At 37.2% G+C, this 25,283-nt stretch overlaps 1 protein-coding gene across 5 annotated transcripts in view; it reads left to right on the top strand.

Annotated features, from left to right (window-relative positions):
- The window catches only part of homer (protein), a 427,795-nt gene that overhangs the window by 229,577 nt on the left and 172,935 nt on the right, over nt 1–25,283 (top strand). Inside the window, exon 1 of one of the 5 annotated variants that reach the window (XM_083130834.1) lies at nt 746–1,332. The exons of the other annotated variants lie outside the window; for them this stretch is intronic. Coding sequence (XP_082986960.1) covers nt 1,262–1,332 — 71 coding nt within the window. The 5' untranslated portion in view covers nt 746–1,261. Of the gene's footprint in view, nt 1–745; nt 1,333–25,283 lie in introns of those variants that run through there. 5 annotated transcript variants of the gene reach the window in all.

Below are 25,283 nucleotides of genomic sequence, written 5' to 3'. Positions count from 1 at the left end.
TTATTTATGAAAAAGCCTGTTCCAAAATTATGATTTTCAGTACCACCGTAGAAAAAAGTATAATTATTAGTTTTACAATTCCCTTCTCCTGGCCACCTAACTTCCTGGACAGCTACTACATCTAATTTATACTTCACTATCTCATTAACTGTACACTGAAATGCCCCAGGCCGGTAAAGGCTCAGAACATTCCAGGTGCCTAATTTAATATCCTTATTCCTAACGTAGATCTTATCCTTAGTCCAGGGACTTTTCAAGCGGGTTTTTATTTAATTTGTTTAGGTTAAGCACAAGCAGTAGAAACATAGATTTTGGGTAACAATCCTCAGTTTGGTTTGGATTGGCGGGTTAGCGGAGTCCCTCACAAAGGCATGGATCCTAGGTTCAAACCCTAGGAGATGTGTGGACGTTTCATTCGTTCGCCCTTCATATATTTTTATCAATTCATTCTTATGTTGCCTTAACCTAGCCAAAGAAATATCCAAAAATTAAATAGCAAATTGATGTTACTACAACCGACAGCAAACCCAGAGAATAAAGTTTCGAATATTTTCAGTATTTTGATATACCGAAAAGTTTAAATTAACCCTTAGGAAATAGTGTCAGAATCTTTAGGCCACGAATTTTATGTGCGTTTTGCATTCCTCCAGGTTTAACGTTTAGCCAGGATATCACAAAAAAAAATGTGAAGGGCAAAGGTAAGGTGATCGATGGATGGGGAAACGCGCTTAGCCGACCCAGTCCTGGAAAAGGTAGCGACATCCGGCAGGACATCGAGCGACCCAAGTGGAAAACTCCAGGCGAGGAAGACTCGGTAATTACTTTGGAAGTCTCACACCAGGCAGCGTGCCGTCTCCAGACGAAAACAGAAGTTATTTCTAGTCCCGCAAGAGTCCCAATGACGATACATCTCAACGCTCCGGTTGGGATCGTGCAGGCTCCGTGTCTTGTGATTCCTGACGCTCTTTTTCTACTTGTCCGCACGTGAATAAGGTGCTCCGTTGAAATGTGTTTCTGTCCATCGCATCTCCATTTCTTCCAATTGCAAGAGGTTGTTCCTGCAGCGTGCGCTGCTTAATATGGAGTGCAGCCCAGGATATGTGTCTCGCGAGAAGTGCATACCAGTGATTGTGTGTTGAGTGTGCGTGCGTGTGCCATGCTGTTGGTTGGTCCACGCCAAGATTTCACCGTCGGTACAGCGGGTCGGGGAATTGCCTTTGACCCGGTGGCCGGAATTTAGGAAGGTCAGGTGTGTTGTGCCATGTCCGGAGAGCTGAGCGCCGAGCAGCTGCAGCAGCTATACCTGTGCAGCCTTCTTCTGGGCAGAAAGCGGTGAGTAGCCATTATTTCAGCATCTTTCTTTTCCTTCCTTCAGTGTGTCTCGTCTGGCCTTCGTCAACTGCCTGAAGCAATATTTTGTTCCTGCAACGACAGATTCCTGTCTATCCCTATGCGGTGATCGCGTCCTACCTATCAAAAGCTACTTATACTCTGTTAGCTTAGTATATGTGGCTCAAGGTCAAGCTTCTAACCTACTCCTCCCGCTTTCTTCCAGTCCTCTCCCTTTCTAAGGCCTGGTTTAGACGGAAGTATTTGCTTTAACTTTTTTACTAGCATAAATGCTACACAAAGGCTTCCAAAAATCTTATAGCTGAAACATTTCTTGAAGCATCCCGGTTACCATTTACGATGCGAGGAGTATACAGAAAACACTAGATTATACATACAACACAAAAGACATGACTTACGAGGTTTTCATTCAATAACTAATAAATTTAAAGGGGAAGAGATGTAATTTTAAAGGAGAAATTGAAGAGAAATGGTTGTTTAATTAATGAGATATCGTGTAAACAAACTGAAACTCGACACTTTTTTTGTAACATTAAGTAACTATCAATCTCGCCTATATCCTGAAATGTGTCTGTTCATGAGCCAGTGCCCGATGTGTACAATTGATACAACTAGAGTATTCTTCCATGCGTGAACGGGATGCAGTATAAAGTATGTAATAAGCAGCGCCATTGCTTCGTACCCTCTCGGTTTTTAAAAATGCGAAGTAATAAATTGTTTGCATCGTAGCTGGCCGCAATTAAATCTGCTCTGCGAGTTGAGCTTGCTCTTGATTGGTTATCCTACGCGAGATGAAAAAACAAACCTAGGACCGATCCTCTCTGTGAAATATGCCATGGAATATGCTATAAAATTTCTCCACTTTACACGGTAGAATTCGATCGTAGTAGAAATGCAGAGGAAAATACTTTCGTCTAAAACGGGTCTAACCGAACACTTCAACAAGTAGAGATTCTCACTAGATCGATCCCCTGTGCGTGTTCTGCCCAATTGTATAGACACAATCAAATGACTAATTTAACACGAACATTTATTATGTTAAGTTTCGCAGCCACCAAAAGAAGAACCTTTTACTCGGTTGGCTAAGAGTTTTTTTTGGACAATACTTACCCTCTCGAATCCTCTTAATGTTTGTAAGAGCATTACAACCCCATCCCGACTGTTTCATTCAACAATTCTACCAGAGAATTGTTAAGAAAAACAAGACTAGCAACTCTAAGCGGCGGTGAGTCGACGGGAGAGGAGATCGTAAAGTATCTGGTTCGTAAGATGTGTGAAGCAGGAGATGGTGACCTTCACACGACTATTGAAAAGGAAAGACTTTAGTCTGCTTTGTAACCCTATTGCGTCCATACTGGATAGAATACAAGGTATTTTAAGAAAATTTCTCCTAATGAAGAAATAGAAATGTTTTGATGCAACTTCCTTCCCAAAGCTCACGGCATTGTTCTGCATGCGGGAAGACATTCTAAGCACCTTCAAGGGACCCTTGACTCTCTATTGTCGGAGGAGTTGGCTTATGTATTGTTATCGTGGCCTAACACATGTAATTGCAAGTCTAACGATCCCGGATAGAGCTCGAAGTTATCAGGAGCGTGTAGCTTACGAAATTAACTTGGCGTAGAAGCTTGTACGACGTGTAAAACAAATTTTAGATGGGGAGCAATTCCGTAAATGCGAAGTCCGTAGAGGAACTTGCCGTACAAGCCCTGAATTCCCTCCCGCAGCCCTGACTTTAGACATGAGGGGAGAACAAAGGGAATGTAAATTGGGAAACGTGGTGGTATGGCTTCGCTCATTATTCGTCCCGTCACCTACTTCACTCGCTTTAAAACAGCCGCCGTATTAATTAGTCTTAAGTGGAGGGATACGGACATTGTTGCCTTCGAGAGTTGGCCCTCATGTCTCGCGTTGATGCACCCACCACTCCCTCCCCCATCCGTGTGCAAATTTCCCCGTCTCGAAAGTTACCCTGAGGATTTGTTTGGATATGTCGCGTCTCATCTATATTGCAGTCTAACAAGCAACTGTCTTTTCCCTCGGAACTCAACCAACTCTACACAGACTCGTTCTTGTTCGATGTTTATTTTTTCCTCTTTTGTGTAACCCTCGGTCTTTCAGTTTTAAGCTAGTGGAATTTTTAACATTTTTCTCCTCTGAAACATTTTATTCCACGGACTTCATAACAGAAATGCGATACTTTCCTATTAATTTAATAAAACTCCTGTTTCATTTACAAATGGAATAATCAAAACTATCAAAATATTCATATATGAGATTTATCGAGGGGTACCAAACAAGAACTGCAAAATCATTTTTATGAAATTTGGTATTATATTTAATACCTGAAATATACAATATATCCGTATTGTAACAAACTTTTTATTTAAGCACTTGCTTATTTTACTGCGATTTATTCAAAAAGTTGATAGATTTTCGCAATCATTTTTTTCCAACTAGATCTGAAATAATATTCATAAGGAGGCAACGTGTGAAATAGGTTTCAAAGCATAAGTAATGTAGAGGCTATGGTTGTTAGTTATTTACTTCACCCAAATGCTTTAGTTACCGGTAATTAGAATTCTTTCATGTAAGTAAAAGAAAGTACAAGTTTAATATTGAAACAAGAAGATGGTGGCTTAAAGTTCGGGTTTCAAAGTGAATATATATATTAAAAAAGTATTAGGAATTGGAATGTGAAAATTCAGATAATCACTCATAGTTTCTGTAACAATATTTCGAATTAAACAATTAATATTAATACTTGTATAATTAAATATAAAAATAACCAGTATATTTTATTTATTATTTAAAATAAAGATTCCAATTGAAAGAGGCTAAAGAGCAAGAAATGTATAAAAACTTGACTAACTAAACTTGTTCTGGCTGATACCACCATCCTAAAATTAAAAATTATGTAGGAATTAAGTAACTTTCCAAAATAAGAAAACTTTTTCTGATGAAAATAAATAATAAAAATAATACAAAATAAAATACTCTCAAGTGATCGTTGGTTTCAAGCCTTTTTGACCTTGCCGCATAAATTAAAAACAAATAGGATACGTTTTAAATTTGTCAATTGCACAATACGAGCTCTTAATAAGATAAGGTCGTAAGAGGGTCATACTTAGGATCATTAAAGGTGTTTGAGTTGAGGAATGTGAAATTCATAAAAGAAGGTTTACAAATTCACCAATACATTGAAACTGAAAAATATTAGTACCAAGTACCCAGTTTCTACATTGACATCCACAATGATAAGTGGTGACAGCTCCAAGATGTAAAATAATATAGTCTACTTAGGAGCCTCTTTTCCTAATTCTGCTGGGAATTAAGGGGTGGAGTTCTTGCAGACAAGAACCTCTAGATTTGTTCAGTTCTTACTTTGCCCCCTTTTTTAACAAAGCGCGTTTAGTGTTCGACTCAGGATGTTTCTTCTAAGGTTATTGGCTTTAATCTCGACCAAATATTCTATTGAGTTTTTTCTTCAATATCTTCCGTCTATTCTTCCTTATCCTAATAACCTAAAGAGATGGAAAGGAGATTTTAAATCAACAAAATGGAAGTACACAAATACAGTTCTTGTGTCTCACTCGTCCTAATTTTGATTCAAACCGAGAATGACTTATCATGGATTTGGAAACGTGTAATGGTCTGGGCTCAAAGATTTTTTGATTCAGTGCATTAGGATATTTCTGTTGTACCCTTCTTTATGAACATCTTCTTTGGACCTTGATAGGAAAATATAGTAGCTACAGTTCATTTTAGTGTGATAGATAAGGGTTTAATTTATATAATTTAAAGGGTTGTTTAGATTATAGAATATACATGTATATTCGTTTTTATATACTTTGTTACAATCCACATTTGTGGATATGGTTCATAAATTTTTGTGTGTAAAAAAATAATTTTATATTTTTATATATTAGATATGATATGAAAAACAAAAGTAAGGTATTTGGCACGTCATAGCGAAAGCAGATTTCATAATTTGCTTAGTGTTGAGCTTTTGGTGGATAAACAATTGAGAAAAGTTGGATCTGTTACTTCTTAGGGCAATTTTCCTTTTTTGTCCATCGTGATGTCAGCAGCATTACGTTTATTCCATCTTTGCAAGATTCACTAAGCTTTAGTTTTACGCTACGTACATTACAATTTTTGTGAGTACTTTGAGGTTAAGTTCTTAAAATTGTTGTTCGAATTTATTTTTGTGTAATTTTTCCTACGGTTTTCATTTAAAATCCTTGCAACGTTTCAGGTATATCAAATTCACTCCTTTAGTACAGTTACGGCGTATTTTGAATCACTGTATTTAACAAGAGGTAGTTGCATATTTTATTACAATTTAGGCTTATGTTTTCATGTTAAATTGGTCCTAAGGTTCTCAACGTTGCAAATGAGATCCAGAGACACAGTAGCGCTACGGCCCTCGTCACGTCAGATAGAGCACCACTTCGTGTCGGAAGTTCCCCCTCCCCATGTCTGTGCTTAGGAATGGAATGTAAACATATAGAGGCGGAAACGTCGAAATTCCAGGGAAAAACATTTTCCTCTTTTCCCCAGGAATTGGCAGGGCTGAGAATAGTCGGAGATACCAATAGAGGAAAGAAATATGCAGTGTTGGCTGCTTAGTGTTATTTCACGTCGAAGTAGAAATAATATATGGGCAGTGGTGGAATCCGACGCATTTCCTGCAAGGGTTCGGGTGGTAGTCGCCAGCAGAAAGGAATTGAATTTTTTACAGCGTGTTGTGACGTCAACGCTTGTCGAGACCAGGCTTGAGCTTACTGTCCTAAGGGTCTCATAACGTTCTTGACTAGTAAATTCTATGTAAGGTACATGGACATTTAACCTAACTCAAAATTACCACCAATGCAAGACATGCGAAAGGGGTGACTGCGATAAGTTCTGCATGCATTATTTTTCACGTTTTTTTAAAAAAATAAAATTCCGAGACTCTATGCGAGACCGAGAACGAGAGAGTCATTTTAAATTCGAAACTGCTATCAGTGTGTTCGGATTCGTCAGCGTAACACGCTACCAAGCCAAAGGACGAAAATTCGAACCCTATTTATGTCATGGATGTATCATGTGCTTTTCCCATCCTGAATTTCATAAGCTCATCCTCATTTTTGTGTGTTCATTACCCTGTTTCCCAGCGTAAGGTAACAGTTGCATTTAAGGTGAATATCAAATGGGTTTTTGTTCGTCTTTCATCTGTGTCGTTACCGAAACTAACGATCTATTGACTGGCACTGTAACTTCCCTAAATTTCGTTTCAGCAAGCCATTTGTTTTTCGTTCCCTTCCTTTTTCTCTTTATATACGTTTAAAAGTATTAATTACATTTTTTCCCCCATTTTCTGAAGGAAAAATAGTGATTTGGCGTAATTAATTGCCTATCGATCACTCTGACCAAAATTCTATGTAGCATCGCCTTTGAATTTTTTTGTAAGGTTTTTCGCGAAGTAACCCTTTTACAATTGATCAATGTTTTTGCTTCCATTGGGAGTGGTCCGTTGTCTGGAAGTAACTCGGTACATACAATGCTGCTATGGCACTCTCGTCTAGCGAAATTAATTAATTCGCATTGGCTTCTGTGATTAAATGATTACGGTGATACCTTAATACTAAAGTTCAAAATCAGAGTACAATCAGAAAGCATGGGTTTCTCTTGTGATTTCAACTCTGTACTGAATCGGCATTTCCGTCTCAAAATTTGCCTGTTGATGTAGCCCAGAGATTAGAATTTATTCATGAATGAACTCTTGCCACTATTCTATATAAGGGTCACACGTTCCAACATTAGAAGATCTTCCACAAAAACTACAAGACTATTCCTAGAATAGAGGTCATTTCTTAATAGGATTGAAACTCTTTTTAACTCACAGAGATCTTCCAGATTTCCATATGCAACGTCCCCCGGTTGGACACCAGTCGTCACAAAGTTAGTCCGCTACTCCTTTAGTCGGGAACATGAGAATCTTTGCAAATCATCAGGGCTTGCTGGGCCGAAAAGAAACACAACACAGTATTCAAAGTTAAACGTAGTTTTATAAACGCGTATATTTCATAATCACTTACCAGTACAACACTAGAACATTCACTACTAACGTTGGTATATTCCCTCACATAAAGCGAAAGTCAAAGAACATAATTAATTGTTTACTTTCAACTTATCGGCAGGAAGAAAACTCGAAAAACCAAAATCTATACTTCAATCACAGATTAATAAGATCGCTTACTTCCTATCTCTCCTTTGTAATCTGTGCGTATACCAAACCGGACATGTGGAGCCACCCTACGGCTGTTTCGAAACGTAAAGCGTTGTCATAGCAACCTCTCCGCCAATCATATCTTACTCTTGGCAGTGACAGTTGAATGCGTCTCAGCGCAATGATCCGCTCACCCCACCCTTCCATTCCTGCTTTTATTTTCTGCTAATAATTCGGGACATATCTCGTAAGGTCGAATTAATTATTTTATTTAAGTTCATAAAAATGCTCTACAAGGATAAATACCATTGTTCAGTTAATGCACGTTACGTTTGAATGATTTCTACATCTAAGTTACGAGATATACAGAATAAGTAGCCCAGAAGCACAACATACGAAAATAATTTCAAGTTCCTGAAATTCCAGCACGTAAATCATTCCGTTGTGCATGAAAAATGGTCCGTGTATTATCTGTGGTAATAAGTATTTTTATGTCGTATTCTCCCTATTATGCGTTGCTTTTCTGACATTTTGGGCAAATCGCGATTTTATCTTGTGTAAACTCTACAGCGATTACTTTGTTCGTTTATTTAGCGTCGCATTTTTCCAATTTTAGGCTAATTGCGACTATGCTATGAAAAATTGATGACACAAAGAAAGCTCTAACAGGGATTCGAACCCAGGACCCCTGCATTAACCGAACAATGGTATTTATCCTTGTAGAACATTTTTATGAACTTAAATAAAATAAATACTACGACCTTACGAGATATGTCCCGAATTATTAGCAGAAAATAAAAGCAGGAATGGAAGGGTGGGGTGAGCAGATCATTGCGCTACCCAAAGTTCTAAAGGGCGCTCGAGCCATGTTGCAACATTTCCCAAATTGTCTCTTTCTCTTCATATCAATTGCTGCACAGTTTAACGTGGGTGGCAATCTGCAGGATACAGCATACTTAATACCAGCAACTGTTTCTGGTGCCGTCACTGTAATTTTCTCCCTTGTGTAGGCCTACCATATTCAATCGCAAGATGTAGACACTTCTGATTTACCAACGTAGAAAATTCCATTCATCTGTCTATGGCCTCATAAAACGAAAGACAAATGCATCCACTTTCTCTGCAATTGATATCAGTGGAGTACCCTGAGAGGAGGGGGGGGGGGGGAATTTGATGCTGAAAATGCCAGGGAAACAAAAGACAGGATTCGAAGGTTTTGTCTCAGGAAATAAGAATAAATCATAAAACGTATATTGAAAACTACTGATGGAACATTAACGCTATTCATCTAACGAAATCATTACAAATTGGCTGGCGGCTTGTAGGTATGAAATATACTGGAATAAAAGATATATACATATAGTCAGTCAGTACTTGTTTTCCAAACTTAACCACCATCCTAAGAAAATTGGGGACCTACAAGTGAGTAGCGTAACCCAGTCTGGGAAATATCCTATAACCGCTGAGGGTTCGATGTGCTGACCCTACGTCACCCCATTACTGGTTGAAGATCTCCACACCTCTAGGTAGGGTTGTGGGAGGCAGACTGGCAATCAGTTGATAGGCCAAGGACCTTCCAGGGCTGTAGAGCAGTGGATCTCAACCTTTTTCAGTCGGGAACCCACCTTGAAGGATATTACACTTCATGGGACCCATAAGATGGGAACAAGCGGAATTACTTTGTAGAGGTGTGCACCTAGTCTATAATCATATATTTGCTCTTTTACAACAACACGGCCTGAATTTAAATTGTTAAAACAATATATCTAAGTAATTTAAGGTAATAGGTTTTTAAGACCCAGTTAACAAAGTTTCGAACCCAACTTCCCGACCCACCAAATGTCCCCTCAGGACCCAGGAGTTGGTCGCACCCTATAGGTTGAGAAACTATTCTGTAGAATCATGGGTTATGTTATGCTGTAGATGAAAGTAAATATTTTACACTACAGTTAATTTCTATCACAACTTACATTCAGTGTTCTGTAGATGAAATAGTATTTTGGACAATACGACGTAGAAACTAGTTCAGTGCCATCTGCCATGAGAGAATAGAATAAAATAATAGTTATGAGTGACACAGCTCATTGGGGAAGTTATCAAACAGAATAATTTCTGGAATAAAATTGTAATTGTTTTAATTCTATCAGTCTATTTCTCTGTAAAAACTACTATGATGGTGATAATGAATAGTTATAGGAAAATAGAGTAAGAAAAGGTCACACCTTACACAAGTTAACCTAGAATGCCTATATAGCAACCACCCCATCTCGAAGTTGTACCTATATGGAGACGCATAGTGGTTCGGATCCCACTTTAAACTGTAGTTCCAGTCCCGATTGGCCTTACTGTGAATAAAGTTGACTTAAAACACCAAATCAATCAATCAATCGAAGTTGTATGAAATTTCACTTTTCTGGTTTGCATGAGAGTAATTTCAACCCATTTCTAAAAACGTGTGAATGTTTGTAAGATATATTATTAACTAATCACTGCATGCTTATTCATTTTAGTATTTGTCAAAAATCCCTAATTTTTAATCTAGAATGGGAGTAGGAGTATGTCATACAAGCGAGTTTTGTTCGAAGTTACTTACTGGAACCACTCTACATATTGACTACAATTTCATCATATGGCATTGCATATTTCATAGTTACACAAAAATCTGGACTCGAAATATGAATGTCTTAGAATAAAAAACAAAGCAGTCATTGAGTATGTAGGATCAAGCTAGATAAGCACACTCCCAGCCCCCCACTCCTAAACACACACAATGGAATTAAAAGTACACCACTGAAAGATCTTATCCTGCACAGATATGTATTTTATATATTCATATACTTAATACAGTACTGAAGATGATACAATCCATGCATTCAGAATAAATATTCCACATGAATTTTAAAGTTAATTAAAAAACAAAAGAAATGTGCAAATTTCCAGCTGATGACAAAGAAACCAACAGTATTTTTTGCAATTTAGAGAGATTTCACACCAAAGTGACATGTGACATATGCCACTTGGAAATGAACCAATGAACAGCAACATTTCACTCATAGTGGATGCCATATTGACAAAATCCCTGCTACTTCTAAATAATGTCACACATGTTTCTAGTCAGTCTAAAAGAAAGTGAACATAAAGAGTTAATAAATAATCATTATTTCAAGCTTGACACTATCAGGTCGATCATTGGTGCATGTTTCTCATATCATCCCTTCCATCAAGAAGTAAATTTAACTTGGCCTCGTATTGAACATAGGTGTCTCACTCATGATGATTTGCTGCAAGGGCTAGACCATCCAATGTGTCATGTCTAAATGTTAAGTGATTGGCTTATTCCTACCTAATGTGTAGATTATACTTTCCTCAAACTTTTGATCTTACCAATTATTGACCAGGTTGGGAGATAATGAAAGCACTTTAAGAAATGTCATTACCTTTTTGAGAAGAGCTGGGCTCTTATACTGTCTCTGAGGAAGTTCGTAGTTTTGTGTATATCCTTTGCAAGTCTTTATAACATTTCACTTTCAACCTTTCTCAAGGGGCTCTTCACACCCATTTTTTAACTCAGGTATGGGTTCGATACCCGGTGGAGACCCATAGTGTTTCGGATCCCACTTTAAACGGTAGTTTCAACCAAATTAGCCTTTCTGTGCATAAAGTAGACCTAAAAGAACAGTTCAAACTCAAGTAAGGATATTAGATAAGAGGATTCTTCCTCACATACATTGAATGGGCCAATATGGTCATTATGCCTACAATTCCCAAAATTTATTTCAAGCATCTTACTTCGAATTACACATATAAATTATATTGTTAGCATTAAACATATGGAATATACAGTAAAAGACTATAAGAAATCCTTAAAACCCTACATCAAATAATTTCCACTGTATTGAATATTATCATAATATTGTTAATGAAATTCCATTAGACAAACCATTGTGTCATACTGATAGGTTTCTTGGTCGGACACTCACTATGGTGACATGTTATACTTCACCAAGAATGAATTTACATGTTGAAATACTCCAGAAGAAGAGAACAGTTTCAGAGTAAGTACATTACTCTTAATGATTTAATACTCATACTGTGGAAATGTAAAACATTATATTCTATTGCTAATAACAAATGTAAGGGAAAATAAACAAACACGTTGTTATTCAGGTATATATATATTTATTGAATCACTAGTAATTAATATATTTTGCATAAGGTATGATAATCTCTTTGAGGTCCTACAGACTTTCACTGGAATAAAAGTTACTGAAATTATTAAAGCATCATTAACACACTCAACAAACATTTCCATAGTAGGTTCACATATGTACAGTCTCAAACAGAAAAATATGTGCATTTTATTTCCTTTAATCAAACTTTTCAAATATTTTACAGGACTGTTTAGCTGAAAATCATATATTTTTCATCCATCCTGCTTGGAATATTTAGTGAAACATTAAATACATTTCTTTCTAACATCCTCAAGCAATGTATCGTGTTGTTAGGTGTTATGTACTTTAAGCAAAATTTTTCTCTAAAGCATATATTTTTTTAATGCAGAAAAGGGAAAATACAATTTCTTATGCATGAGCCACATAACTGATGACAATGTTATTCCATAAGAAATGCAATATACTTACTTGGTTCTACATCTGAGTATGCATCATGCACTAACTTATTTCTATTAGAATTCATAAACATTTTCTCTGAAAAATTGTCTCCACAAACTCTGTAACTTTTGTATGTTTTGTGCCTCAAGTCCTTTCGCCATATTTTCTCCAACTATATCTCAGCTCTACGAGAAAAATAAAAGACGAAAAATTATTTTAGAAACATATAACTATGCAAGACAAAGCATTCTGCATTTTATGTCACTCAAAAAAGATAAATTCCAAGATGCAAGAGTTGTTAGTGAGCTAAGGTCAAAGCGTGTCAACACAAAGAAAAGTTACTGAAAATGAATATGCATTAGATCACTATCTGTATCTGTTGAATAAAGTAGTGTCAAATGTATAAGGGTCCATTCTATGATAGCTCCTTCAACAATTGCGCAAAATCTTATGAGCTTGTCATCATTCAATTGATTTATTTTTACTCAATTTTCACATTATTTCTCATCGTAACTACTTCTTATGGCACCATACAGTGTGTGGTAATGCAAATAAAAAAAATATTATAGATATTGCACTAAACTTCCTAACATATGAAGCAAAGTTTTACCACATTATCTTTTAGAAAGAGTCCCTGAAGCTTACTGCCTAACCTACAACTGGCTAACAATGCAATTTTTGTCATTAAATGGATCATGGAATCTATTCCCGGGAGTGCTTTCAAGAAAAATGTTATGACACAACATATTTCTGAAGAAGATACCAGGACAGGAAATATGTCAACAAATCAAAATCACCCATACCATCTAGTAGATCAAAGCCCATGACCAGCAACAAGAGCTATTACAGCAATAATATTAACTACAGGTATAATTAGATGATTCCATCAACAAAATATATTATTATTAATAATAGGAGTAACATCCATAATTCTGTAGGGTTGGATTAAAGCACATAGATTAAAATGCGATTTGAAACACAAAATCTTCCTCCCGTGGCACCAGTGAGAAAGGATTTTTCTTTACAGTAACACATGTGTAAATGTTCGTAAAATATTTTGCATATATTGCACATGTAGGTTAGTTACACTCATTTCGTTTCGTTATGATTTGGTTCAATGTATGCTTTCGTAGTTAGGTTAGGCAGGCCAGGTTTGGTTCTCTTAGCATTATAAATAAATTACCTAAATTCATTTTACTAAGGTTCCGATTTACTTCTACATTAATTCCCACTAGTCTACGATACGATATTGTCAATAGAAAATACATTGTCCTTGGGAAGCGTGCAAGCTTGCGTAAGGTAATTTTTAAGTTGTTTTTTCAACATAAATATTTTTTTTAAAAAAAAATCCAAAGAGTGCTAATTACTTTAAGAAAGGTTCAAATTTCGTGTGACAATGATTGCTAAAATTCTACGATAATTAGTCTTCCTGCTAAGAGAATTTTTAAAAAAATCATAGAACGATAGGAACCGTTACCTTAGGTTTCATTGCTTTAATATTTACACGCTTTTTTTCATCTCCTGTACATGTTGACAAAGTTATAAATGCTAGAAGAAATAAACTTCATGTAGAAGCGAATAGGAGCGCGATAACTTGCAACTTTCTGCATTATAACATGCACAAATGAGCTTTTCCGAACTTCAAACAAACTTCAAGTCATTCCTACTATTCTCGTTGGCTTCCTATCCTCCTGTGTAACTTATAAATAACATCGAACCTTTAATCTTTCAGACGTTTTTTTTAACACATATCCTATTACTTAAATGAAGCAAAATACAGAATACGAAGACATGCTAGGAATTATTCTCCGTGGAAACTAACTTTATGGAAATTATTTTTACATAAAGAGCGAACAGAATTCATAAATAACTAACCTTTCAGGATATGACAGAACACGAACACAGCTCTGGATTCCTCTTCTGACAGTTTTTACAATAAAAATCTGCACAATAAGCCATTGTTTTTATTTTTTGTTCTTCTACATCCTTATTAAAATAGTTAGTGTACGTCCATGACAGATCATATGGAACGATGTTACGTCATGTAGAACTAGTGACTTTAAAAATACGATTTTTCTTATACATGTTTAAGAAGGGAAAGGCATTTAATAAAATACAAAATCACGTACAAGTGATCATCATTGATTAATAGATACATAAACTAAATTTTTAATGAGAAAATTAGGATTTAGCATCGATGGTGGTGCCGACTGGTAGCTGGTTAATTCATGCACGAACAAATGAATTCCGAAATTAACCTTATTCGGATTTTTGCACCAGTGCGGGAGGCCTGCTTCAATTCTCTCCGTTTCCAAGTTCTTATTATTCTTCACCTTCAATTGTTTTTCAAACTCAGTCTGTCGTCAGGTGAGAAACATTCAGGTTAGTTCACTTCCTCGGCTGAGATTAGAAAGTGACGTCAACACGAACAGATTTTGACGTATTTATAAACATGTATAAAAGTTGCAACTACAACTGTATCAGTCTAAGTATAATTATCTGTGACAACTTGAACATTATTTGAAATAACAAACATTTTAAAAATCTTAACTTCTTATAAATATAAAATCTTAAACTCTCAGGTTCGTTACAATTGCCCCTCGTCCGGGGAAAATTTTTGAAGAAATTGTAATTTACAAGTTCTGAAAAAATTTTGAGTATATAAAGAACATTGAAATATAGAGTTTATCTGCACAATTGAATGACTCAATCTTGGCTTCTCTTCATTTGACAACAGCTCAGAAGGAACGTAGTTTACAGTATCAAAAACAGAATGTAATCGATGGTAGTTAAACAACCAATAAACAGTAAATTCAGGCAATGATTGATTCCATGATGGTTTAATAGAACAGTAGGCTTCCATATATCTAGTTTCTTCTCCAGAAAGACTTTGTAGAAAAAGGTACAGGGTTAGATAAGCAATGAACTGAAACAGTACTTTCCTATAGCACTTCACACTCAACACTCTTCTTGCTTCTGTGCTTCTAGAATAATGCCTTTAAATTCCACACCAGCAATATAATAACTCCTGCTTATAGGAATCAATCCAAATATTTCCTATATGGACCTTCTCTGAGAGGTCTACGGATTTATACATCCCGATTCTATCCTCTTTCTGGACCTTTCGGATGTACCGCACTAAATATATATCTGGAAAATCCTCCTTCATTTGATCAGGAGTGGTAACAAACAACACATCAACTGCATTTTTCTTAATACTTATTTCTGTCTGGTGCAGTTTTTATAAAAAGCATTCGCCAGAGGAAGTCAGAACCAAAACCTTCTTAAATGAATCCTTTGGTGCTAAAATTCAGACCACCGATTTCCAGTTCTACTTGTCTACCATCTAACACTCTCTTCTTGAGTCTTCCGGAAAATACACCAGTTTCACATACGGAATTTGTTTGCACTTGACTGCCTGAAGATACATTTTCGGTCAGCAAACATAATTTACGTATTATCCTTGTATTTTACGTCCCGTCGAGTTCACTTGCCTAAACGAAGAGGAGGCACTTAGAAAAGGTCGACGTTTGTTTGACTTGATTGAGATCGCTGGTTGTGCAAAAACTCTCTAGTAGTCTCCACTGCTTCTTCCTGCTCTGAGGCAACGTCATGTCTTGGTGAGAAGGAACCACAATGGTCACCTCGACGTGGTGGAGAGTACCTTCTTGGCGAAGTAGGATTACTTCGTTCTTGGTAACGCCATCTGTCTGGAGAAATTTGCCTTTGTTCTAGACGAGGCCTGTAGGAGTTTCTCTGTCTTTCGTTTTGATCTCGGTTGAAGCCTCTCCTGCCTAATCCTCTGTTGAATCTTCGAGGTCGTGAGAAATTTCCTCCTCGACTCTCTGAATCCGTCTGGATATTCCGGATCTTAAAACTTTTATTGCCTGCAGCCTCTTTATTCTTAGAGTCTTCTTTATTCTTCCAGGAATCAGGGTCATCATAAATATCGAAGTCCTTTAAGAAGTGTGTCAATTCATCCACACTTCGTGGAGCGTGCGCCAGACAAAGATTCCGAATGCGATACGGCAACTGTCCAATGATCAAATTAAGAACTTCGCTCTCATTAAAATTGTCAGCTAGGTTTCTGTATGCTGCGTAGACACTCCAGGCAAAACTTTCTAAGTTGTCGTGGATCAGGCGAGAATACCTTCGGTTCCTCACAGCCGCTAGTTGTCTTTGTTTTGCCTTTTCTGATGCAAATTCATCCTTAAAGCGTGCGCAGAAATCAGCATAATTCACAAAGTTGTCCATGTTACCAGCTAACCAATGCTCAGCCTTGCCGGTGAAAACCCGAGGTAATAATTCCAATCTATAGTGCTCAGGCACTTGCATTAAGTCGAAACTGACATTTAATTCACGCAGATATCTTTCGGCAGATTGAGCTTCGATATCGCCTTTAAACTTAGGAATGTTCGCGATATCAGCCATTCTGGGCATCTTAAACTCTGTTCTTCGTCGAGGAGAAAACCCGTCATTACTATCCTTTTCTCTAGGCCTCTTGCATCTATCAGAAGTTGTGGTATTACCGGGGAAGAATGGGTTTGGAAGTACAACAGGAGGTTCATAGGCAGTAGCTTCTGGGTTCAGTCCTCGGATTGGATCAGGCACTATATCGGAAGAGGTTTCTGGTCGAATCTGTAAATTATGGATCTTTTCCTGCAGTTCACTGACCCTACTTATAATTGTAACTGTCTGTTCCTGAATTTCTTGGCGAAGAGATACTTCCATCTTTTTAGCCTTCTCATGGAGAAAATTAACCTTTTCTCCAGCTTCCTTTATTTCAACTTTCTGTCCTTGCACTATATTTTCTATGAGTTCTGTTCGTTCACCAAAGGTTTGTAGTGCTACATTAATAGACTCTACAGAACTCTTTAATTCTTGAACTCTCTGTGGAGGGTCACATTCAGATTCTCTTCCAGACTGGACAATTTCAAGGCAGGTTTCCATATTCTTCTTCAATTGCTCCTGTTCTTTCTCTATCCGTCCTTGCCGAACTGTTAAGAACTCTAGCTGCTCTTCCACAATTTCCTTTACCCTTTTTCAGTGACTTTAATACTAAGCTTTTCTATCTCTCCTCTGACGCTCTCTACCTGTTCAAGTTTATGTTGAGAGAATAGAGCCTGTAACTCTGACCTTAGTTTTATATCTTCCTGTATCCTCCTTTCGTCCTGGTTTTCAATCAATGCACGGAAAATATCTAAGTCTTCTTTTCTCTTTCTCTCTTCCTCCTCTTTCTCTTTCCTTCTCTTAACTTCTTCCTCTTCTTTTTCCTTCTTTCTCCTTTCCTCTTCCTCTTCTTTCTCTTTCCTTCTCTTTTCTTCTATAGACTCAACCATGAGTTTAAAATCCATCATCTCCTTCTTTCGAACTTTCTCTATCTGAGCCATGTCTTTCTTACGCTGTTTCTCCTCCTCTATCCTTTCCTTCTGTCTACGCTCCTCATCCTTCTGTCTACGCTCTTCATCCTTCTGTCTACGGTCTTCATCCTCCTTTTCTTTCTGTTTTCGCTCTGCTTTATCTTTCATCAACCAATCAAGTAGCCAGTGATCTGATGAGGGTTTGGTAGGAACGCTCGGTTCTGGTTCTGGTGCTGACAAGCATGATGTGCATCGCATCTCTTTATTTGATGCCAACGTTACTTCCTGCCCATCACAACTACTATGAAACCTCTGCAAACATTGGCAACACTGGAAGAATTCCCTGTCATTGGTGAGATCATCACAGCATCCAAACTTGGTTTCTGCATCCATTGTCGTTCTTCCTCTGCTTCGCAGATTCATTCCTGTCGCGTCTTTCTCCATTCTACAACACCGTCTATGACTCTTACCAGTTAATACCTTCACTTCACTATCACACTTTTACCTTCGTGAATTCCAAGGACTTTCACTATCACCTTCGTGAATTCTATGCACGAGCACTTTCAGTATTCACTAAATCGGGTATTACGTTTTAATTGCTAAAATAACTTTGCACTCAAGCCCCACGATTGTACCAAAATAACTATGTACTCGAGCCCCGCGTTGGTGTGCCAAAATAACTATGTAACGTCCCCCGGTTGGACACCAGTCGTCACAAAGTTAGTCCGCTACTCCTTTAGTCGGGAACATGAGAATCTTTGCAAATCATCAGGGCTTGCTGGGCCGAAAAGAAACACAACACAGTATTCAAAGTTAAACGTAGTTTTATAAACGCGTATATTTCATAATCACTTACCAGTACAACACTAGAACATTCACTACTAACGTTGGTATATTCCCTCACATAAAGCGAAAGTCAAAGAACATAATTAATTGTTTACTTTCAACTTATCGGCAGGAAGAAAACTCGAAAAACCAAAATCTATACTTCAATTCTCTCCGTTTCCAAGTTCTTATTATTCTTCACCTTCAATTGTTTTTCAAACTCAGTCTGTCGTCAGGTGAGAAACATTCAGGTTAGTTCACTTCCTCGGCTGAGATTAGAAAGTGACGTCAACACGAACAGATTTTGACGTATTTATAAACATGTATAAAAGTTGCAACTACAACTGTATCAGTCTAAGTATAATTATCTGTGACAACTTGAACATTATTTGAAATAACAAACATTTTAAAAATCTTAACTTCTTATAAATATAAAATCTTAAACTCTCAGGTTCGTTACACATATCTCCAAACAAACATGCACCAAGCAGCCGAAACTTCTGCCACCGGCCCTATACGTAGGCCGAATAAATTCCGACCAGAGCCGGATTCGAACCTACGCCGTCCCGCAGCGAACGATCTCAAGACGAGTGAACGCATTAACCCGCTCGACTATGGAGGAGGACATACATACATACATATATATATATATATATATATATATATATATATATATATATATAATATACTATTGCTGCTGTTATATAATGTTGTGTGGGCATAGGGTTTTCCAGTAGGAGCTACATGATGATTTTAAGGTTATAACATAGTAAGAGAAGTGTGTATCTTTAATTTAACATGTATGGTATGATCAATTACAATTAGGTCTGGAAGACAATCTTACCTTCTTTGTAATGATGCCACCTTTTGTCTAGATTTCTGATGTTATTTTCATGTAATTCCTGCTCAGTCTCAGCTATGACGTGTCGATTTTCTTCTTTGGGCTCGTCTGTGGTCGTCGGATTTCTGTACACTTCACCGTTCACGTAGCCCCAAGCAAATAATGCAGCGACATCAAATCGCGCGATGTTTTGCTTTCTCTGTCAGGCGCTCATGCAAAGCGAAATAATTCAGGTATTTGGTGAAATGTGGTTTTAACAGAACACGAATTAGCATAATACGTTCTCACTAAATGCACCTGTTCTTCCACTGTGTTTCGCTCAATGGCTGCATTTGTCATGGCTAGAGCTGACAGGTGACGAACGCTATATGCAAACAGTGTTGCCACATAGCAGCTCGAAAACATCCTGTAACTCCTATTGGAAAACCCCATACATCTTATTGCTATGTTTTGCTTGTTAATATAGAGTTGATCCACTGTGTATTCAGGACTCTTTAAAGTAAAATATATGATCTAGAAAGCATATGAAAAGTTTGTGCTTTGTGCCATTTATGCACTGCACCTAACGTATGAGTAAGTTTTTGAAACTTTAAGTGCACTTTATGCAGTGATAGGCCAATCGAAACTGGACCTACAGTTTAAAGTGATATCCGAATCACTACACGGGATGACCCTTTCTGAAGACACCTCAATGTCAACCTCTCTTCCACATAGTACTGCATGCTTGCAGACTAACGAGGCTCTGGCACCTATATTCGTTCGTGTGTGCTTGTCCCTTCTATCATAATTCCCATCGTCGCGATTAATTAAAAGTGGTAGGAAAGCAACGTAAAATAATCTTGGACGTCTTGGTTACATGGCGACGACGTTTCCACTGCTTCATCGGGAAGGTCCTACTAACATTAGAAAATGAAACTCAAATCACCGTTGTATGCCCCATGAGGGAATAAACTCCTTACCCTTTGATTACAATGAAATATCGTTACCCACTACACTGTCCCAGCAGTATTCAGTTTGTTTTACCAAAGACTTGTTTTGCAGTTTTTTGTTTCCCAAAAGAGGGATATAGTAACGTATCTGCTTCCATTGGTCAAGATTGATGGATTGATTTGGTTTATTTTACTTCGCTTTTCTGTCACTGTTGGCTAATCGCGAAGATGAGGATGAGTGATGGATGATATGATAAAATAGATAGACACACGCACCAAGAACACCTATGCCCAGGCACGAATTCGAACCCAGGAGCCTTAGCATCGTAGCGCGTTGTGCTAATTGTTCAAGACTTTGTTGGTAGAATAATATGTAACGCGTGTAATAAAAACTGGTGTGCATTGCATAATGAAATTCTAAATGATACAGGGTGTCTACAAATTATTGTAGCGGTTTTAAATACTATTTGTAACTATAGTATTAGATGTAATTTGTTCGAATGTGATGTTAGAGGGCAAGTAGCTCACAAAGTTTTGTTCTCTGTTGCAAGTGTTGTACGTTTCCGCCTCCTGCCGCTAGATCGCAGCATTAGTTAAGATGGCAACAAACAACGAGAAAGCCTACACTGTCCTCGAAATTCATGCAAATCGCTCATTGACAACGGCTCAATGACGATTTTGAAGGAAGTTCAGTAAAGATCCACCCAGTGCAAACTTCATACGGCGATGACATTGAACAGTTCACAGCTACAAGATGCCTCTTGTTTGCAGAATCATAAAGGGGGAACATACCGAACACTTGTAATGTGTGAGAAAACTTGTTGAGTTTCTCTACAAAAAACGTAAAGTTATTTCATGATACGGTCAATAATACGTGCACGGTAACATCATGAAACCGCTCCAATCATTTGTAGACACCCTGTATTAGTCTCTACGATGCCAGGAGACCCGGGTGCGACTCCCGGCGTGGGCATGGGTGGTCTTTGCGAGTTTCTCTTCCTCATATCGTCACTCCTCCTCATCTGCGCGATTAGCCAAAAATGGAAGAAAAGTGACGCTAAATATCAAACCTAAAAAGAAAAGTAAATCATATTATTGTTCCATTTTTACATTATATGACAATTAATAATTCGGCAAATGATTGGTAATTACGTATAGATATTCTCGTGCTGAATTGAAGTAATGCCCAAAATGCTTCATAGGGGAAGTTTATTCACACTTTTTAAAATTTAAATTTAAACATGACTGCATGGACGTTCTAATTTACTGTTGAATTTCTGATGAAGTTTACTTTCTCCGTTCCTGTTAAGTTATCAACTCGTCCCTTTGTTTCTGTCGCTTTGCAATGGTGGAGTTTTAAATTTTCCCAACGAGAAGGTATGTAATATATCTTGCTTACAAAGTGGTGACAGGTGGGTGATGTAGAGCCATTAAGGGCGCTGTGCAAGATGTGAAGGATTCCGGATAATATTTGAAAGACCTCGAGGCGTGAGGTGGTTTTTCAGGAGGCTGCCAGGGTTTCCAGAAGATGGAAAACGTCTCCCAGATGGATTTATGGCTTCTTCTCGTGCTCTTCGTGGGAGGTCAGAGCGAGAGTGGAAGAGCGGTATATTTTTTGTTAATTTCTAACTTTCCCACCAGCCGTATTTCACCCGGTATTTTACAATTTCTTTTTCAGCCTGTAAGTTCGCGATTTTAACTTTTCGTTAAGTTTAAGTTCGTTATTTTTAACTTTTTGCGCTTTGTATTATTTACTGTTTCACAAATTGGCCATCCGCTTTCTAATTTTTCCACCATTATTGCTTGATTGTCATTGATGATTACTGACATAGCCTGAAGCTAATCATCTTTTATCTATTTATGAGTGTGTCGCATTCGTAAACACAGGGATGGAAAATGAACAGCAAAGTCAGCAAAAGTTAGTTTTTTCATCTTGGCCTGTAATATAACTTTTTAAAGTAAGTCAATAAAGTCAGTATTTTTTTTTTGTTTTCCCGACTAATTTTTCAGGGGTCTACCGGGAATTGCTTGAGGTTTTTTAAGGTCCACTTTATGCACAGCTAGGCTAATCGAGACTGGGCCTACAGTTTAAAGTGGTATCCAAACTACTGTGTGCCTCCACCGGATAACGAACCCGAATCTCCTGGTTACAAGCACACTAATTTACCATTACACAATTAGGAGACCGTGGGAATTACTTGATTTTCTGTAATTATATGTAAGTGTTTGGCACCGGGAATTACAGAAGTAACTCGAAATGCATCAAATCACGGCTATGCTCCACGGCGCATCCATCAATTGACGAAGAAGGGGGGTGGTGATCAATAAATTGTCGACATACTCAATAAGATATATACGCATCTATTAGTAATTGCTTAGTGTAAAATGTTAATACAAATTAATTTTTATTATACAAATGGTTTTGTTATCTAGAATTCTGTTAAGAGAATAACGAAACTAATTATCAAAACAATACGTAATCATCATGTTCCGTTGGAAATAAGGTATATTCGTAGTCACAGAAACACTAGCATTATAAGCTGCTCTTTTATTTAATTATTTTTAACATTGCAGCTAGAAACACATTATTTTGTACACTAGTATTCGCAAAATATACAATTGAACATTGATCGCCCACGCAGAGCACTATTTTAATTTACGGTAGTTTCATATATTTTATCGTAATATTGAGAATCTGTTCACTGAAATACACCTACATCTGAATAAAGTAACAATCGAGAGGGTGGGTGTTCAAGAGTAATTGTTGTGTTCTTATCTCTAAACGACATGCATGCTGCAAGGTTGTGCTTTATTTTGTGGTTGTTTGTAGGTTATTTTTTGTTTAATGTACCGCAGAGTTTATGCATTTTAATTCATATTTATAATTTTGAGAGGAGGAGGAGATTCTAGTTTGCCAATATCTTGAGAAATGTATTTGAATTATCCTAGAAAAACTTTTTTTTTGTTTCGATGAAACCGAAAACTTCATACTACTTGAACACACACACAATCAATGTTATGACCTCCCCGATGGCGCAGTGGTGGCGTCGTCGCCTTGTAATCAAGGGGTCCCGGGTTCGATACCCGGTGGAGGCACATGTCACAGTGGTTCGGATCCCACTTTAAACCGTAGGTCCAATCCCGATTAGCCTTACTATGCATAAAGTGGGCTTAAAAACACCAACTCAAACCAAACTCAAACAATCAATGTTACGTTCTTCAGAGGACCGAGACGAGAAAACTTGAACTGCAGGAAAATGTAAGATCTGAGTAAAATCAGGGTTGCACTGTATGTGTGTGTGTAAATTATCCAGTGAATATTGTTTCAGTAATAGCTCGAAATATGGAATATGGAGTTAAACAATAAGATCCAGTTATATATATAAATTGTATAAAGGCAATTTCATTGTGAACCAATGTAATTATTCTCTAATACTGTACGACGAAATTCAAAGATTCAACCTTAAAGGGGGGGGGGGGTAAAAGTTTGGCACTTTTCCGCCGATATTCAGCCGCACCTGGGGGTTCTCGGAGATGTAAAAGTCAAGAAGGAAAGAGGAAAGCTCTACCTTGTCAATATCTTTTTGGCCTGCTGTGACAAATATGTTACCGTGACAGTTATCTTGACAGGCAATAAGCTATTGTGAATTCCACGGCTATTGTATGTTGCATGAAAGAACCCAGCGCCTACCTAAATCACTGTTATCGTGAACTCGATCGAATTTAATCTGAATTAATGTAAACGTCTCCTAGTTAATCTCCGGAGTTTTTATGGGGTTTGCGTGTTGCCGGGAAGTTTTCCATAGGTCAAGAATGCGACATAATATTTTATAGAGCTTCTTTTTGACGTAAAGGGCGGGGCAGAAGGCACATTGTCGCGTCTGTCTTTTACTTCTCTCACAACTGTCTGACCTTGCAGTTTGAAAGTAGTAAGGTCCTGATATTTTTTCCCACTGAACTATTAAGCGACAATATGTACATTGTTAGAAGTTACCGTAATATTTACAATATTCTATAATTAAAATTTAACGGTATGCCTGTCAGTTTACAAGAACGGAACGCAACCGTTTTTAATTTAAATTTGATTTTTTTTCGTTCATAAAGATAGATATTGATTATAAATTGAGTTGAGTGCACTAATTTTAAAACTGAATCATTAAAATTGCATTAGTTAGGTTAATTGTGTAATAACAGCTGATAGTTTAAAAATGGTCGAGCTATGTTTTTTTTTCGTCAGTTGGATGAAGCATGTCTCCATCTAACTTTATACTGTGTATATTTAATCGTGTTGACATATGTCGCATAAAGCACTGCAATTTTTGAAAACCTATGGCAACATTACAGGGAAAACATTTGAAGTAAAAGAGAGAAATCTTTGACAGTCAATATTGGTCATCTATAATTGTGCATGTATCTCGATAAATAAACACAACAAAATTTTTCAAAAGCATTCCTTTCTTTATGAATAACCTTGTATAAAACTATGGAAACTGGCCTGTTTATCGTATCTGCTTCAAATCTTTCGAAGAACTCCACTTATTCCATGGCGCCGTTGAGCAAATATCTGATCCAAATACAATATCCGTCAACAGGACTCCTATATTTACACTGGTTTGACTCCAAATACGGACTTTGTTTTCGTTTGTAATCTCTAGGCTTTTCAAATATAGTGGTTCGGAGGACAGTCTCTACTTTTGTTTTTGCTGTTATTTCTGTATATACACAAAACTTCTCCGGTTCTTTTTCCCACTAGAGAAAAATGCCATTGTTTCTTAAGCTCTCTTTCAGTTTCCGTTTTTTGAAGTCGGGTGGGGTGGATTTAGAATATGTGGGATTTGTCTCTGACAGAGAGAGGAAAATTTAAAGCAAATGTTTTTACGTACAAACTACTTTGTACAATACCCACTCTAAAATAATACAGTTGTTTGTTTTTTGTAGTCTGTAGCTTAGGGTTCAGTCGTTAAAAAGATTAATTTGATAGTCAAAAAATCTTTGGAATTGTCTTTCTAGTTATTTTGAAGTCGTTTTTCTATTTCTCTGCACACATCGCGATGACGAGGACGAATGACGACTAATCCACATCTTAGTGGCCAGTAATCTTCATGATATATAGTTTGTAGTATACATTTTTTTTTTTTTTTTTTTTTTGCCTCT

This window comes from Lepisma saccharinum, chromosome 11 (assembly GCF_977018435.1).
Source record: "Lepisma saccharinum chromosome 11, izLepSacc3.1, whole genome shotgun sequence".
NCBI classification, from domain to species: domain Eukaryota; kingdom Metazoa; phylum Arthropoda; class Insecta; order Zygentoma; family Lepismatidae; genus Lepisma; species Lepisma saccharinum.
Note: the sequence above shows the minus strand (reverse complement) of the source record. Positions and strands in the feature narration are given on the sequence as shown.